This window comes from Haliaeetus leucocephalus, unplaced genomic scaffold, assembly GCF_000737465.1.
Source record: "Haliaeetus leucocephalus isolate CR32 unplaced genomic scaffold, Haliaeetus_leucocephalus-4.0 Scaffold1000, whole genome shotgun sequence".
Taxonomy (NCBI): Eukaryota; Metazoa; Chordata; class Aves; order Accipitriformes; family Accipitridae; genus Haliaeetus; species Haliaeetus leucocephalus.
Window position 1 is genome coordinate 400,862 of NW_010973436.1, and position 16,316 is coordinate 417,177.

The 16,316-nt window shown below is 48.0% G+C and overlaps 1 protein-coding gene across 1 annotated transcript in view; it reads left to right on the forward strand.

Annotated features, from left to right (window-relative positions):
* Nucleotides 1-16,316, forward strand: part of LGR6 (leucine-rich repeat containing G protein-coupled receptor 6) — a 148,982-nt gene that overhangs the window by 101,729 nt on the left and 30,937 nt on the right. Inside the window, exon 6 of the mRNA XM_010584747.1 lies at nucleotides 7,912-7,983. Within this exon, the coding sequence (XP_010583049.1) occupies nucleotides 7,912-7,983 (72 nt within the window). The remainder of the gene's footprint in view (nucleotides 1-7,911; nucleotides 7,984-16,316) is intronic.

Sequence of the window (16,316 nt, forward strand, 5' to 3'; positions counted from 1 at the left end):
GGTGTTGATTAGCAAGTTCAGGTGTGATTGCCAACTACTTTAGAGCTCCTGTATCTGCATGAAATGCTACCTTTTAGTTTGGTAATATGTATTGATACAGGGTATTAAGTAACCTCAACATGTGGTGCCTTAGTGAAAGTTTAGCAATTATTTTGCTTTCAAAATTAATGTGTTTACTGAAGCCATCTAGCACAGAAAGTGTTTGGACATAGCAGAGTCCAGAGTTTTATTAAGCACCAACTTCAGCTGTTTAGACAAAGCATAAAGGCTTATTTAGGAGAAATGCTAAAAGCAACTTGAGAAATGTCAAATAAGTAGTTTTCACCCACAATAGTGCTCATTCTGCAAGGCATCCCATGACCATCATAATGCAACCACTTCATTCAGCTTTAATAGCTAGCACGGCGGGTAAGCTGACATTTGGGGTTTTATTTCAGTCTCAAAAGCACGCTGCTTTCATTCTGGCTTATCCCATACTTTGGGTGAGAAGCAACTTCTTAATTAAACAGGCGAGCTCAAGAAATAAAAGTCATTGACCATTAGGTCACAAGGGAGAGAATAACTTCCCACCACAGACAACTGGAAGGGAACATATGTGTGATCCTGCCAGGCACTGTGGGACACGATGCTAAATTTTTGTGGGATCACAAGTGTTTGGCAGAACTGGCCCCATAAATCTCTCCCATGCTTCCATGCATACCCTCGTCAGCACACAGCCAGTGGAAAGTCACCCAGCGTCCTTCCTGCAACCCTACCAAGGATGTTTCCCTGCTTCAGACTCACCCACCAAGCTGAGAAGCAAACAATCCCAAAAGCCAGCTGAGCTAGGCAGTAAAGTTTTGGAGGAGACTTTCCCTGCCAGGATGCAGATGACACGTATGTGCATTCCTCTGCAAGTGTCTGAATTTGCACATAGAGGGAGAAGAGCTGGCTGCTACCATAAACATCAGGAAACTTCTAGCCTAAGAGGAATCAAAATGAGAACCTGGGGGAGGAGAGCCAAGGGCAAATGTGGAGGAGCACAGAAGAATCTCTCGTATACAGCCTGATTAATACTCATGGACACAGCTGACCACAGCTGAGGGCACGACCTTCCCAGGTGCAGAGATGTGCTTTTCCTCCTCCACACACCTTGGGCCTTTGGGAGAGATGAGGGTGATCATCCTGCACTGACACAAAGTACCAACATCAGAATATACAAGCCTCAGTCTGGAATAAGTTAAGGGGTTCAGTCTTTGCTAATAAATTACACCTCTGTTGAGGAATTCCCTGATCTTATTCCCATCTATTGCTGCTGCAGCAGGTTTCTAACTAGGGCTGCAGGGTGGTCAGTAAGCAGAGCCTCATGTAAATCACTCATCGTGAAATCTATGAGTCTTGGTAATTGGCACCATCCTTTCCCCAGCTTTGATAACAAGGACTTCATGTTGGCACTGTGCTGCTGATGGCAGAAGGGACATGGCTTATTTGATCAGGGTGGCTCATGGGAATAGATGTTACCTCCAAGTCAGATCTATTCAGGAATGTGTCTTAGCATCTACAAGCAGAAATAGTCCTGAATATTTTTCAGTTAATGATTTAGATGAAGCAAAGGTTTCTTTACAAAAAGCATCTTCTTTCTTGGGCATAAAGATTGTTCATTTAGAAGCGAGCATCTGAAACCCCCATGCTGCTGTGCTGACAGTCTGATAAAGTGCATGACAGCAGTTCTTATTAGTGTCCCTCATCTCTGTTGGCTGAAATCAGCAGAAAGCCAACTCTTGAACCAGGAGTTGCAGCACCTCTTTCAGCCCCTGTCCCCAGAGGGGTCCACTAGTCCTGCAGTAAAATCTCACATGGACTAATTTGGGACCATAGCCAGGAATTCCCCCAGTGCTGCAAATGTGCCCTTGCTGCCACATCTCTGCAATGGGCTACAGTTCCCCTCTTTCCTGGTGTGACCAAAGGAGCTGTGAGCACCCTCAGCAGAGATGCTAGGATGTGGTTGGGACACAGAGTCGGAGTGACCTCTCCTAAACAGGCCAAGCAGTAGAGAGGTTTGTTCTGCAGCCCTGTAATGATGGACCTGGCTAGAGAAAGTCTTTGGGTAGTTGTACTTTCATCACATGGCAGGGAATCCCTTAAGTTAGAGCAAATTAAGTCAAAACCCAGATCGTTCTCTGTTTGGGTCCACAGGGAGCCTTAGCTGCTGGAAACCCCACAGACTCCTGTGTTCAGACATTCCTGCAATGCTGAACATCCCACTGTCAAAAGGACTCAGCATATGCTGCCTCACATGCAGTGATGTTTGGGCCAGAGAGTTAACTTGGCCCCATAATGCAAAAAAAAATGGTCCATTCTTCTTATCTGGCCCTGCCCCTTGTCTACCTGCACACAAGTCCTTCGAAAACAAGGATTCTGGGAAAGTTGTTTTCATGCTGCTACCAGTTAGTTTTGCTTAATGCCCTCTAATTCTTGCACTCTATCTCTATCTCCTCTGTGCCATCTCTGTATTCGTTACTGTCTGTCATACCCTTCCCTCATTGTGGGTTTTCCAGTCCCCATCCAGTTAGCTGTTTTGCAATCAGAATTTAGTCTACATATCACACTTGTTTGTTCCTCCACACCTTTGAGATGGAGAGACCTGAACCGCCTGCTGTAGCAAAGACAAAAATTAATGCCAGTTTATACAATGGCATAATGCCGTTCTGTAGCCCATTTTCTCTTTTCTAGTCATCTCTATCACTTAAATTGCTTTTTTGACAGCTGCTAAACAAGAAGACCTCCTTCCTGTAGATATTTAAAAGCCTGTTACTGCATATGCTCATGTACTACTAGCTTCCCCCCACCTCTGCAGCATTCATGCAACCTGAATTTCAGCTGATGTTTTAGTCGAGGACAAGCCACTTACCTGCAAGTGCTTCCCTCCTAGGTCACCCAGCAAGACCTTCCAGCTGAATGTGTTGAGATCTGAAGACTGTAAATGAAGGATATTTAGTAGAATTTCTCTTTTTTACAATTTTTATCTTGTAAGGACATGATGCAGCTCTCTCTCTAACAGCATGGCTTAGTGACTAGGGGAGAAAACTAGTTTCCAAGGCTCCTCGGTTCCCTTCCCCATTTTGGTCCTTGTTCTGATGTTACTCTGGCCAAAACTTTCAAAAGGGCCCACTGATTTTCAGTGACCTCCCTGCCTGGGAGCAAACGTCAAACACCTCATCCCTGCTTTCCAGGGGAGCTGAGCGCCAGTAGTTTCAGCTGACATCTGTGGGACTTGGAGCTCCCCAGCACACCAAATGCCAGTCTGTTAGATCAGTGTCAGGATGAACCTGTGCATCTCTACCTTCACCTGTACAAGGGAGTTAGCAAGTCCCTCTCTGAGAAGTTCTTGGTAACCTCAGTGTTGGTGGGGAGTGCCAGGCATGTGCAATTCATTATTACTAAGAACAATATTGCCTGGAACATCTGGGTCCCATTCATCGGCCTTTTAATTTGCAGAAGTGCCTTGTGCCTTTTGCCTCTGAGGACTGAGCATGCTGCATTGGCAAAAGTGAGTTTCCCTCTTCGGCACTTGAGGAAGAAGCAAATAGCACTCCAATGCACCCCGGACAATGTCACTCCTGATCAAGCTTTATTCTTCACCAGACAAGTCTCATGCTGGTCCTTCACTGGCAGAAATAATCCATGGGAATTTGTACCATTTATGATTTAGGTTTCTCTACTTATCCATGGCCAAATTGAGGAAAAGGACAATTTTGCCACAATAGAGCTAGAAATGCATCATGGCAATGGCTGGTCCAGTGGGAGAATTCATATCATGTCAGATTTGAACTTATTTCAAATCATCTAATGCAAATAACTGATGGAAAATGTTTGCATTTGTCCTTTTTGAGAAGAAAAAGTGAAGTCATTAGAAATGAAAGCGATGGAGAATCCACCACTTCTCTTTGTAGTTTGTTCCAGTGGTTAATCATCCTTAGTGTTAACAAAAAAAAAGCTCATATTTCCTATTTGAATTTTCTTTGGCTTTGACTTCAGACATTTGTTCTTATTATTCTTTTCTCCATTAAATCACAGAACCATTTTAGTACCCATTTTCTAACCAGGAAGAATCCTATACATTACACTGCACTCATCCCCTTGATCTTATTTTTAATAAGCTAAATGGATTGAGTTCTCTAAGTCTCCATCCTAGTTTTTTCCAGCCCTTAGATCATTTTTATTGCTCTTCTCTGCACCCGTTCCAAATTATCAACATCCAGTTAACAATGTGGGCACAAGAAATACATTTAGTCTTCCAGAGCCAGTTTCACCAGTGCGTGATGCAGATGTAATATAGTTTCCCTTTCCTTAGAGTCTACTCACTTGTTCATCTGGACAAGCACCTTTATTGAACCAGCGTTTAGCACATTAACTCAACCTGCTTTCCCTTATGTGTAAGACAAATGATGGAGGTGCCCTGTCCCCTTGGAGGCAGCATTTCCAGACTTGGACTTCGCAGTGCTAATGCCTGTGTTGGACTGTCTGTCATTCCAGTACAAGACTGTTCTCCAGGATCTTTTAATCCACTGGAAAAATATACAGAAAAGGGAGTGAAATGAAAATTGAACAAATTCTACTAGGAGTGCTGTAGGGATGATTTGGAAAAATCTCATTTATGCCCAATTTGTGATAAGAAATTGTTGGCAAGGACAGAAAATCTTCCTTCTAGAAATTGTTGTGCTTTTTTTTTTTTTTTTGTGAGGCACAAACGAATCTTGTAGGATTGTGGGTTTTTTTCTGGTGTGCTTCTAAAGTCTCATCACCTGAGATGCCAGCCAAGATAAAGTGTCTCTCCCTAGCCTGTCTCGGGGATTGTGGCCATTTGGTACTCTGCAGCCACTGGAATTTATGCTGCCTTTCAGCAAGTAGCTAGCCTGTCTCATGACATGTGGTAGCACTTGCACTGCTGCAGGAGCACATGGGGCAAATTGTCTGCCATCCTGCCAGAGGTCGGTTGTGAAAATTGCTTTTGCAAAGAGACCACTGTTTTCTAATGGAGGTGCATAACTGAAAAACAGTCTCCATGCCAACCCACAAAAAAGCAATAACTGTCCTGCTCCTTCCTGGGCAAAGCTACTCTCATGGATGATTGCCCAAAACCAGCCTTATTCCACGGTACTGACCTGCAAAGGGGGATACACAGATCTCAAATCTCATTGATCTTACTGAGGACAGTGGTGGATACTAGCTCCAATAGCAAGGGCTTAAAGAATTCTCATGGGTTTGCATCACAAGAGGATTGTTTATAGCCTAGAACCAAGTATCTTGAGCCGCTATCAAACCAGCTGTAATTTACAGGGAAGAATATAACATCATGTGGGCTGAGCTCAAATTGACAAACACTGCCTCCAGTGTTGCAATTCCACTTGTTAAAATTTGTTTACCTGGGGAGAAAAAAAAAGCAAGATAGAAGAAAGGAACGCCTTTTCAAGTGTTTACCTTTCCAGCTCTCTTGTTTCTATTATTGCTGCATGGTTGGGTAACAACTCTAGAGTTCGGCTTGGACAGCAAATTCTTTTATACCTCTTTTTTTTGGTTGCTCATAATTTTGTCACCAAGAACATCCTTCTGATGATTTTCATTGCTCTGCCTCCAAACAAAGTACTTTAGAGCCAAATATAAACAGAGCAGGTGATTGCTTTTCTGTTCCTTCTCCGTGCTTGAGTGATAGTAGTCAGCTGCTCAGCATGTCTGAGCTTAGACAAGGAGTCCTGTTGTACCACCCCAATAAATCTCCAAGGAGCTCACATCTTCCCCAGCACTCAGTGGTTCCTTTCTCTCCATACTGTCCCCTTGCAGGAGACAGAGCTATGGGGCAAGGGGTTCCTGTGGTACCTTTTGCTGCAATTGCAGAGCAACTCCAGATCCAAACCCTTGATTTGCCAAATGCAGTATCCAGTGCTCAAAGGGACCCAAAGTTGTTGACACCATCTTGCACTGGAAGTGCCAAGTGAAGTAAGAGCAATATGATCTGAAGCTATCCCATAACATTTGATAGAGGAAACCACCTGGACTTGAACTTCTTTTCTTGTGACGAAGAGAAATTTCTCCTGTGAGATTCTGGTCTTGATCTCAGCTTCTTTTCTCCCCTAAGAGTCACAATCAAACCAAGTTTTCTTGCAGCCAGCGTCCTTTTCTTTTTTCCCATTTGCTCAAAGGAGCAAACATATTTTATCACACATCTTTCCCCTCCCTCTGGAATGTTTGTATGTTGTCATCCCAATGACAAACATCCATCTTGGGCTGGTTTCTGTTTTGCAAGCCCCTACCAAACTGCCCTAGAGCCTGGCTGTTCCTCCACTCCCAGCTCCCTCCTGTTTTACCCTAGAATATTTGGCAGTGGGAGCTGCCTGTGCTCAGCCAAACAGCTCACACTTGAATCCAGGTGGAGTGGGAGATTTTTCAAGCCAAGACAGATTTAGATCAAGCAGCAAATAATGCAAAAGTCATTGATCCACTTGCCAATGTGGAGTCTCCCCGAGGCTCTTGGAAGGAGGCAGCAGTGTTGGACAAAGGCTGGTGTGTCCCTGAGCATGGGCACAGGAGAAAAGGACCCCAAAGGCAAGTGGTGTGGCAGCAAATTAACCACATGGCACTCTGTTTTAAAGGAGAACCTGGACTGTAAAATGAACTGATGAGGAAACCTACCCTGACAGAGAGCAAAGAGGGTATCCTGCCACAGAGGACTTTACCTCCTTGGTGGGCATTTCTCCGCACAGACCATCCCAGTGCAAGCATGGACATCACTAATGTGCTTAACCACGGGCTGGTAGAAGTGCAGGCTGGCAGCAGTAGGTCTGTTTTCCAGCAGACTTTCCTCAGGCTGCTCCAAGGTGTCTCTATATAGACTTCAAGGTGCCCTTGAGTGGGATTTCAGAGGGAGAAGCACGATGAGCCATGTGGCTCCCACCAGCTCTAAAGGAAGCCAGATGGCAAAAACACTCAGGTGTGCACACACACACACAGAGTCTCTGGCTATCGGAGAAGAAGAATCCAGGAATTAATGTTTTGGGTTTGCTAAAAAACTGAGACATGGGAGTAAGGGGCCCATGGAAACAGAGAACCCAGCAGATGGACTCCAGAGGAACTCATCACCTATGGAGCTTCCAAGGCAAAAATACCCCAGGTGGCTTTGCAAGCCAGGTGGCCCCCAACACATGGCTCTCCAGCACCAGCATTAAGGCTGGGAGATCCAGAGCCCTTAAGCACTAGATGTTCGTGGCATGTAGCACCAGGATGAAGGGTCACAGGGAAAAAAATGCTGCCTTAGTGTAGAGAATGTGCATCAGCCTGTCGCATGGCCCCTACACTTCAGCCAGACACTCTGAAGCATTAAACTCAAGACAACTTTCATTGCAATCAAACTGGAGCTAATCCAGGAACTGGCAGCACTTTCATTTTTTTGCAAGCAAAGATAATAAACTGTGACTAACAGGATGATTTTGAACTCAAAGCCTTCTTGCTGCTACTAAGGCTCTGAGGAGTCCAAATATGACTGTGCCCTTAGCACCTAGTACCCATGAATGACTGTTGAAGCCACATGGCGCTTTGTCAGGTTGGGCCCAATGTAAGGTGAGATCTAGGTTGTTTCTTGAAGTTTCTTGCTTAAGCGTGTTCATCCAAAGTCACGCAGCAACTGTGAAAGTGGAGGTCTCAGGGAAACTCCTACATCAGCCTGGATTTCCTGGGAGAAATGGGAGCTCTGTAGCTGCTCTGCAAGCACTATTGCACCTAGCATATGTCTCATGTGGCAAGAGAGGACTTTATAACACCCCTCATCATCCCAGCCCAGGCTGCGCTCAGCTTGCAGGATGCCCTTTGGGCCATCACTCAGACTGGCAGGAAAAGGTCAGCTTGCACCTGCACTGACCATCTCTGTTTTGTCCACAGGCACCTGCACAACAACCGGATCCAAAGCCTGGGAGCCAATGGCTTTGATGGACTGCACAGCTTGGAAACCCTGTAAGTCACCTGTTTTCTTCTGTGTCCTAAAGAGCTCATGTGTGTGTTCATCTCTTCCAGCACAGCCTGCAGGAAAGGGCTGGTGTCTCTGGGTCAGCCCCACTGCACATTCACTCATCACCATGCTCTGAGGGCAGCAGCAGGGCTGGCTCCAGGCACAAGTCCAGCAAGTAGATGCCCAGGGCATGATGCTTCCTGGGGTGGTGGCAGACTGGACTTTCTTTCTGAGTCTGTGCAAGCTGGTTTGGCTGTGCTGCTGCTGCAGAGGGGTCTGTGCATGTGGGTAGAGTGGCTGGGAGGGAGCTCTAAGGCCCTGGACACAAGTCTAGTTCTGGTGCAATCCAGAGAGCTTGCATGCATGCTCTGCTCAGAGACTGTCCCCACCTCCTCACCACATGCATGTGGTCCCAAAGCCTCCTAGCCACCTGACTCCACCAAAATGAAGGCCTGGCTTGAGTTCAAGGCTGGTAAAATCCTCCAGGATCTGTGGAATATCTCTCTTCGAGGTGGCCTCATATCACCTGGCATCACCCTTAGCCAGGTGACTTAGTCTTGTACCATGTCCTTGGCATGGCTGGGTAGGCAATCTGACAGGAGACCTCAGGGGAAGATGGGAAGCAGGAATTAACTCTCCTCCAGGACACACATTCATTAGCAGCAGATGGGTCACCCTGAACTCAGAGAGACTTAAATTTGACAGCTTTGCCTTGCACACACCGCACCTTTGACGACAGTGTGAAATTGCTTGGGTCTCATGCCGTGCATTGGCCTAGGAGGAAACATAAACAAGCAAGCAAATGAATAAAATATCTGAAAGAGTGGAAGAGGTGCCTGTTGCCTTCAGTTGTGCAGAAACAAGTCCCTCCATGCAGACCTTGGGGTCAGAGTCAGGCCCTCACTCCTTGCCAGGAAGAAATAGGGGGTCTGGGTCATGGCAAAAAGAGGTGACACTTCCCACCATTCAAGTGCCACTCAAGGAGACAAGGCCCTTCTGTGCCCAGCATGGTGCCAGCAGCAGCGATTGGGTGAGAGTGGAAGCAGCAGGCAAGCCCTTGGTCCCTAGACACACTCCTCACAGGCAGGACAATGACACACATTGTCTTTTACTTTCAGACTGGCACATCCTGGGGCCACCCAGAAGGGCTCAGCTGGGGAGAGGTTGAACCATGCCAGGGATGATGCAGGAAGGGAGGCTGCTGGATGGTCTCCTCTGGTGACCCATGGGTCTCCCCCATCATTGTGCCAGCTTGGCTTTCTCCCCAGTCATTTCTGGTGGGTGCAGGCAAATACGTGAGGGCAGAGTTGTGGCATCCAGGCAGCACAAAGGCAGGCAAGTTGCAGGAAGGAGTGGAGGACTTGCTGATGGAAGAAAACCCTGTTTGGTCTATAACCCAGGCAGACCATGCAGCAACATCACAGCCTACATCAGGGCAACCTTATTCTGTAGCCAAGGTGGTTAAAGTCACCCTGCTGCCCTTCCCAAGCAGGATGGAGCTGCAGAGAAGAAGCTGACCCCTTATTTACTGTGGGAAAGACTAAAGGGCTTCTATTGCCCTGGGAGATAATTCAGTTTCCACCGTCACTTGTGCTGAAAGCTCATTTTCCCTCTCTTCCCCTCTGCTCCTGCTCTAGCACTTTCTTTGTCTTTTGTTACCCATCTGAAATGCCATGCAGCATTCAGGGGAGCTCAGCGTCTCCCTCTCTTGCTCTCAAACCCGGCAGGGACAGGACTGCATAGCACCGTGGGGATCGGGCTCTCTGCAGGACTGTAGCAGTGGAAGTCCTGTCCCTGCTGACCAGGCAGCCCTGGGAGTACTTGACCTCCAGGGATTGTCCCCTTGGAGCAGGGCTCTGCCTGACTACTGCCTATGTCCAGTCTCTGATGGCCCGGACTTGTGTATGTGAGTATCCCCCATCCTCCACAAGCTGCCTGCAGCTGCAAGGACAGTGCTGTGGGTGAGATCTCCAGACTATCCTCCACATCTGATCACACTGAAGGAGTGTCCTCAAGAGAGAGTGAGCTGGTTTTTGCTCCTCTTGTCCTGAGCATCTAATTCTCACCTCCAGGCCAGCAAGTATTTCAAGTCACTGATCTTTGAGGAATGCATTGTTCCTCAAGTGGAGCCACCCCCCTCGTGTTAATCTCCAGCACTCATCTGCCCTGCTGACCAAAGCTGGCCAAGCTTTGTGGCAAAAAACAGCCAAGCATTTGGCTGCAACAGCCCAGCCAAACTGCTAGACCTGCATCTACCTACCACTTCTCAGCTCCTGTGCATATGGAGACTGCTACAGTCTCCACACATACCCTTTAACTCAAATTATGATTACATTCTGTTGACAGCACTTAACACATTTTCTTGGCTTGTGAAGACCAAACTGTGCTCTCAGATACCCCGTGGGCGTTACCTCCTGGAAGGCAGCAGGATGGTAAGAGTTCGTGAAGACAGAAACTTCTCCAGGGTTCCTAAAATAAGGATTTGTGGCCAGATGCTGGTTATAAGCCAGGCACAATAGCTGAAGAACTGTAGAAGTTGAGTGGAAAAAAATTGTTTCAGGTTTTCAGAAAAGCCTAGGAAGTTTTAGGTGCAGAAACCTCTGTTCCCCTAAGGGAAATGTTCCTTCTCATATTCAGCTAGACAGGGAAACTTCTATTTTTATCCAATGCAGCCAAAACTTTAAGAGAACAGCACCCACTGCTCCATGCAGGTCTCAGCTGTGCAAGCTGCGTATGCACAACCACACCAGACACCTACCCCATGTCCTATCATTTCTGCCAAAACAGATCACAGTGGAGCATCTCTGTTCTTGGTGAGGGCTTGGCCCTGATATTTTAGGAGGGCAGAAAATCTAGAAAGAAGTAAAGTGAAGCCAGATGAATGACTTCATGTTTCCCCTGCATTGACCTGCAGCTGCTGTGCAGAAGTCAGCTCTGCCAGGTACAGAGCAAGAGTAGCTCTGTGTTTTCCATGCTGATGAGGGGACAGGTAGATGTACAACACCCGCCAGGTCTCAACCAGTCAAACACCAGCACGTAGCTGGAGAAAGCAGCTCCAAGAGAATTTTCTCTGTCAGGGCAAGATCTGGCTGTTCACCAGCCCTCACAGCCTCCTCTTCCTGGGAAGGAAACCTGGGCAGGCAAGCTGGAAGCAAGTCAGAGCCACTCTGGCCAGATTCCCAATAGGGTTTTGAAATAGTCTTGAAACCTAGTGAGATTCCTTCACCAGTTCTCATAAGTCTGAGAGATGACACAGAGCAACCCTGCAGGGCTGTGGGAAGAAACCCCAAGCATGGCTGAGCCATGAAACCGGGTATTAGATGGTCAAAGTGGGTGATACTTGGCATTTTTTAGCCGTCTCCCAAAGACACGGAGTAAATAAGAATGTAAATGTCCTTATGTGACACATCCTTCCTGTAGCACCTTTGGGTAATGGAGTGGATCCTTTAAATAAGTTGTAAGCTCAGGGAGTGCCTGTAGGACATGCAGAGCAGAGCCACCTAGGCACAGAGACTTTCAATACCAAGGAAAGGGCAACCATAACCCATAGGCATCCCCAGAGGGGAAGACCTGTGGCCAAGGGGAGCATTTGGACCACAGCAAATGGCCTGGTGCAGTGGGGTGGGGGAATCTGGACAGGGCTTTGGGTGAGGAGTGGGGCAGTGAAACAAAGGAGAAAAGAAAAGTTGAGGGGAAGCACCATCTCTTGCAAGAAGTAGGAGCAAGGCATGCCAAAAGCTGAGACTCCAGCCACACTGCTCTTCACATCCCTTTGCTGTTCCTGCTTTGCCTTGTAAAAACTGCCCTGTAGTATATTGCTCTTTAGGCCATTTAATGTGTGCTGTAAGACATTGGGCAGCATAACCAGCCTCCTGCCATTTGGATGGAAGGATATTAACTTTTACATGTCCTGATTATGTTGTACTTAATTTCTCAATCTTTAACAATGCAGGGAGAAGGGGAGGGGGATTAGGTTATACCTGTTCTGTAGCATAAGCCTGGTAGTAGGGATGTTTATGGAAAAGTTGATGTAAAGAGAAGTCAACTGCAGCCAGGAGCATTGCTGCAATGACAGAGATTGATTCTCGGAAACATTCAGACCTTGTACTTGGGGCTGTGGGCACGGCACTAGGGGAGACAGAGCTGTGTTTTCAGAGGAGCAACAAGGAAAAAATGCCATCCAAAGGCTTGCATGGTGCTAATATAGGAGCCAAGTTCCCCACTACTGTATGAGGACAGTATTTCTCATAGGGGGATCCCTGTGACATGAATTTCCACAGTGATGCTGGTCTTGTGTCCAGGTTTCCTCTTTACCTCCTTTGCCTGGAAAGCTGACCAGTATCCTAAGGTCCTTGAGCTTCGCAGTCAGTCTGAATGCAATCTAAAGGCTGATGAATAATTGCCTAATGCCTTGTAGTGCTTGACTTTGATCTCATTAAGTAGGCTGAACTTAGCCCTCTGCTTCCTTGGAATATAAATGTTTCCTGGATCAGACTTGACGGGAAAGGTAAACACATGAAGTCTCTCCACACGGCCAAGCCCCAGGTCACTGCTCTCTGCAGGGTGAAGGGATGGAAGGGGTAGGTGACCTGAAACTATGCAGGCAAATATATGTACAGAGAAGTGTGTGGGTGTGAGTGCGTGTAGAGCACTTCACAGATAGCCATGGGAAGGGCATCTAACCATGGAAGCTGAATTTCAGAGCTGGCCCCCAAGTTCTAGCTCTAAACATTAGCACATAAACCATCATTTAGCATTTCCCAGCTTGACTGCTGTTAGGGAACCGTCAGCCTTGCCAGTGTCCCCACGGCAAAGCAGGGCAGACCCCAGACAGCAAGCGGAGAGTGCAGCTGAAGGGGTGGAGAAGTTCCTGCAGGGATCTTCCCATGTTTTCCACCAAAACAGTAAGAACTCACTGAAAACATCCTTAGGCTGGGAGCTCCGCTTTGAAGAAAAGGAGAAAGTGTTTTTTCTCCCATCAGGACTGTTTTGCCCAAGCAGGGAGAGGAGGTATTGTGGCCCTGAGTGCCGGCTGCCACACACGTGGTGAGGAAACCCACCAAGGCAAGTCCCTGGGGCTTCTGATAGGGGTTAGGAAGGTGACAGCAGCGGCTCCGGCAGGTCTGCACTCTCAAGGGGCTCTCGGGTGTGGATGGGCTGGCAGTGCCGAGCAGCACCCTGGTGTGGGTACATGCAGGGTCCCCCATGTATCCATGGTACAAAAGCTACCACGTATCCCCCAACATGTGCTCAGGGCTCGATTTTGAGCTGCTGAAGCAAAGGGAGAGATGCAAAACTAAGAGCTATGGCTCTCCCAGTGGTCCTGTCCATAGACATGGCCGAGTCCCCTACATACATGGAACATGGGCTGAACTGAAAACAGGGACCAGGGTGCCTCCCTACCCTGGCACATGCAACCAGACAGAACCTTGATGTTGGCAGAGAGCAAAAACATATCTCCCCACACCAGAGCAGGGCTAAGGTGGCTCCCAGGGCAGAGGCAGGGATGGGAAATGAACAACTGCTCCCCAGGACCAGCCCCCAGTGCTGAAGGCCTCCAGGCTACAGCCAAAATAACAATGATCTGCCCAAAAAGTGCTGCTCCTCTGATTGTTCAGGCATCTCCGGCACATCTCTGACGCGGACGTGATGGGGAAGCAGTTCAGAGAGGCCCCACAGCCCTCGCCCATCCCCTCTGCCTGAGATGACCCCTGCTGCTTCCTATCTTTCTGACTTCTCCCTCCCCATCCACATCCCTGCCAGCTCCTCTGCTCATCAGACAAAGGAGATAAATCACTTGGAAAGAGAAAATCTCCATTCATTTAAAAACATTTTAATTTATTTTAAAAAAATAGCACTAATAAATTAAAAACGTCTCCCAGAAGGGCTGAATCCAAAACCCTCTGGCTCCAGGCATTTTATCTGCCTAACCTTGCCTCACAGGAAATGCCCTTACCACAGGCTTTTGCAGTACGCTGCCCTATTATCCGGGTAATTAGTCGAGTCTGTAAATGCAGAGCAGAGCTGGAACCTACTGACTCCTCCGGAGAGTTGGATTTTCTATGAAAAAAAAAAAAAAGAAAATTAATATAAAGTGCACCTCGGGCAATGAAGGCAGGAAGAAGGAAATGGGAAATATCTCCACCACAGCTCATACAAGGGTTGTTTAACCCTTTTAGGGCCAGGCAGGCTTTGCTGTTCTGGAAAACTGTCTGCCAAGTGCTGCCTTGCTCCTCAAGTGGCATTTGTCTCCATCAGCATGTTTAATTTGAAACCTTTTGTGTGGTCTCTTGATGCTAATCCCAGGCTGTGCAATTCCCAAAGTAGCTGATGGGTTTGACTCCTCCAAGGATGTCCTGTTTGCTTCGCTCAGCTGCTCTGTTACTTTCTCAGCATCCTGATGCTCCAGCCCTGCTGTGTGTCAGCATGGGTCCCCAGGCAGCTCATCAGAGGCAGCTTGGCTCTACCAGAGGAGGGAGGGGACTTCAGCAGAGGCTTGGGTACCCAGATTGATGGGATGAAGAAAGGAAAGGGGCAGGTGGCTTTTTGGAAGGAAGGACCACAGCTCAGGGCCTGGTTACATGGGTCCCTGTACCTGGTCCAAGAACAGAGCTATAAAGTTCATTGCCTGCTCTGATCGTCATGTAAATGGAAGGTGACTTTTCCAAACAGAGAAAGCCACCTGTAAAACTGAATTGGCAAACGCACAAAGCACTGTCTGGGAGCATGGGGACCAGACACTTCCCTCCTGTGGTCTCCTTGGGCCAACTGGTCCCACTTTGCTGCATCTTCTCTCCCAAAAGCAGAAGCCTGGACTGCCACAAATGTGTCCTCACTGAGGCAGCTTAGACTCTGAACCAGTTGGGTACCTTCCAGCTGGGCTCTGAGCTTTGGCTGAACAGGAGCCCATGCAGACATGATATTTTGCAAGATTATAGACAAAAAAGACAGAAAGTGAAGACAGTTCAGGTGAAAAGGTAGTTCTGGAGCCACTGCATTTTACTATGGGTTATGGCTCCATTGTAAGGTTCATCTCCTTCACAGGACTCTGCCTATTCTCCCTTTGCCCACCAAACCTTCACACCACCCTCTTGTGCACTGCTGGCTCTCCAGGCTGGCTCCCCCCTCCCTGGAGCCATTGATCTTGCAGTGACAGACAGCAGTGAGTCTCCCCAGATGTCCAACCCCTGGGTCTCCAGACATGCTTGCTGTGACCTGTCAGGGGTCCCCAACTCCTCTGGCTCCCTGGGCTTCATTTTGCTCAAAGCCTTCCCCTGGGACACGGACCCTTTCACTGAGCAGCTGAGCAAGAGCAGTTGCCCAAGCCAGAGGAGAGAAGCCTCTGCCTCCAGAAATGTGTGAGAGTGAACTGATTGCCTGCGAAAAGGAGGAACAGACACTGCAGGCAGCAGAAATGGCAGTAGAGGCAAGCTGTGGGCATGTTTTCACTGTGGATATGCTGATGCACAGAAGCTCTGCCCCCACCCCATGCACCCTCTCTCCAGCAGCAGCATGCTGCAGCGGTCAGGGGCTAATCACCAGCAACTTGTGCACACTGCAGGGTAGGTAGTGGTCCCCAGCTTCCTTCCCACAGTTTGGAAACTCTCTGCTGTAGATCAGACTTCCTTGAGCCTGCCCTCTTCCCCTGCCTGGCAAAGTGCAGCAGCCTTCTCCGTGCCTCCCCTGCCTGAGTCATCAGCTCCATGGTTATTGTCTGTGCATCCCAGCGACCGAGGTCCCCACTGCTCCACTTTGCGGTCAGCTCCTTTTGTGTCTTGTAAATGATATGTGCATGGCAGCGCCTGTGCTCCCAGGACCCCCCACGAGATCCCGTTCTCAAAGGCTTATTTCAACCTTGTTAAATAAATCAAATGGAATTGAAAACATATTTAATCTGGTACCTTCGTCAGTTAGAGCACAGACAGAAATACTGGTTGGAACAGACACATTCTGGGCACTGCTGCTTTTTTTAAATGGAGAACAGAGCTGTGCGAGGAAGGATTGGTGGCTGCAGGCATACAAGGCATGACCTACAGACAGGTCCCCCCACCCCAGCAATAGACCTTTCAGTGCCACATAAACCCTGTAAAATGGTGCAGCAACAGTGTAAGTGAGAGGCTGGGATGTTTCCAGGCCAGGCTGTCAGAATGAATCCTTGTAGAGGTTGCTGCTTGTTCCTGGCAGAAATCAGGTACCATTAGTACCTGACAACCTTCCCACGGTGTGGGGGCCCATCTCTGCTCCTTTGGGACACCCATGAACACACTACATCACAGCCTGGCTTCTCCTTATAATTTGCCAAAAATGGGCCTTTCTAGGACATTATTAGTTTCCCAAA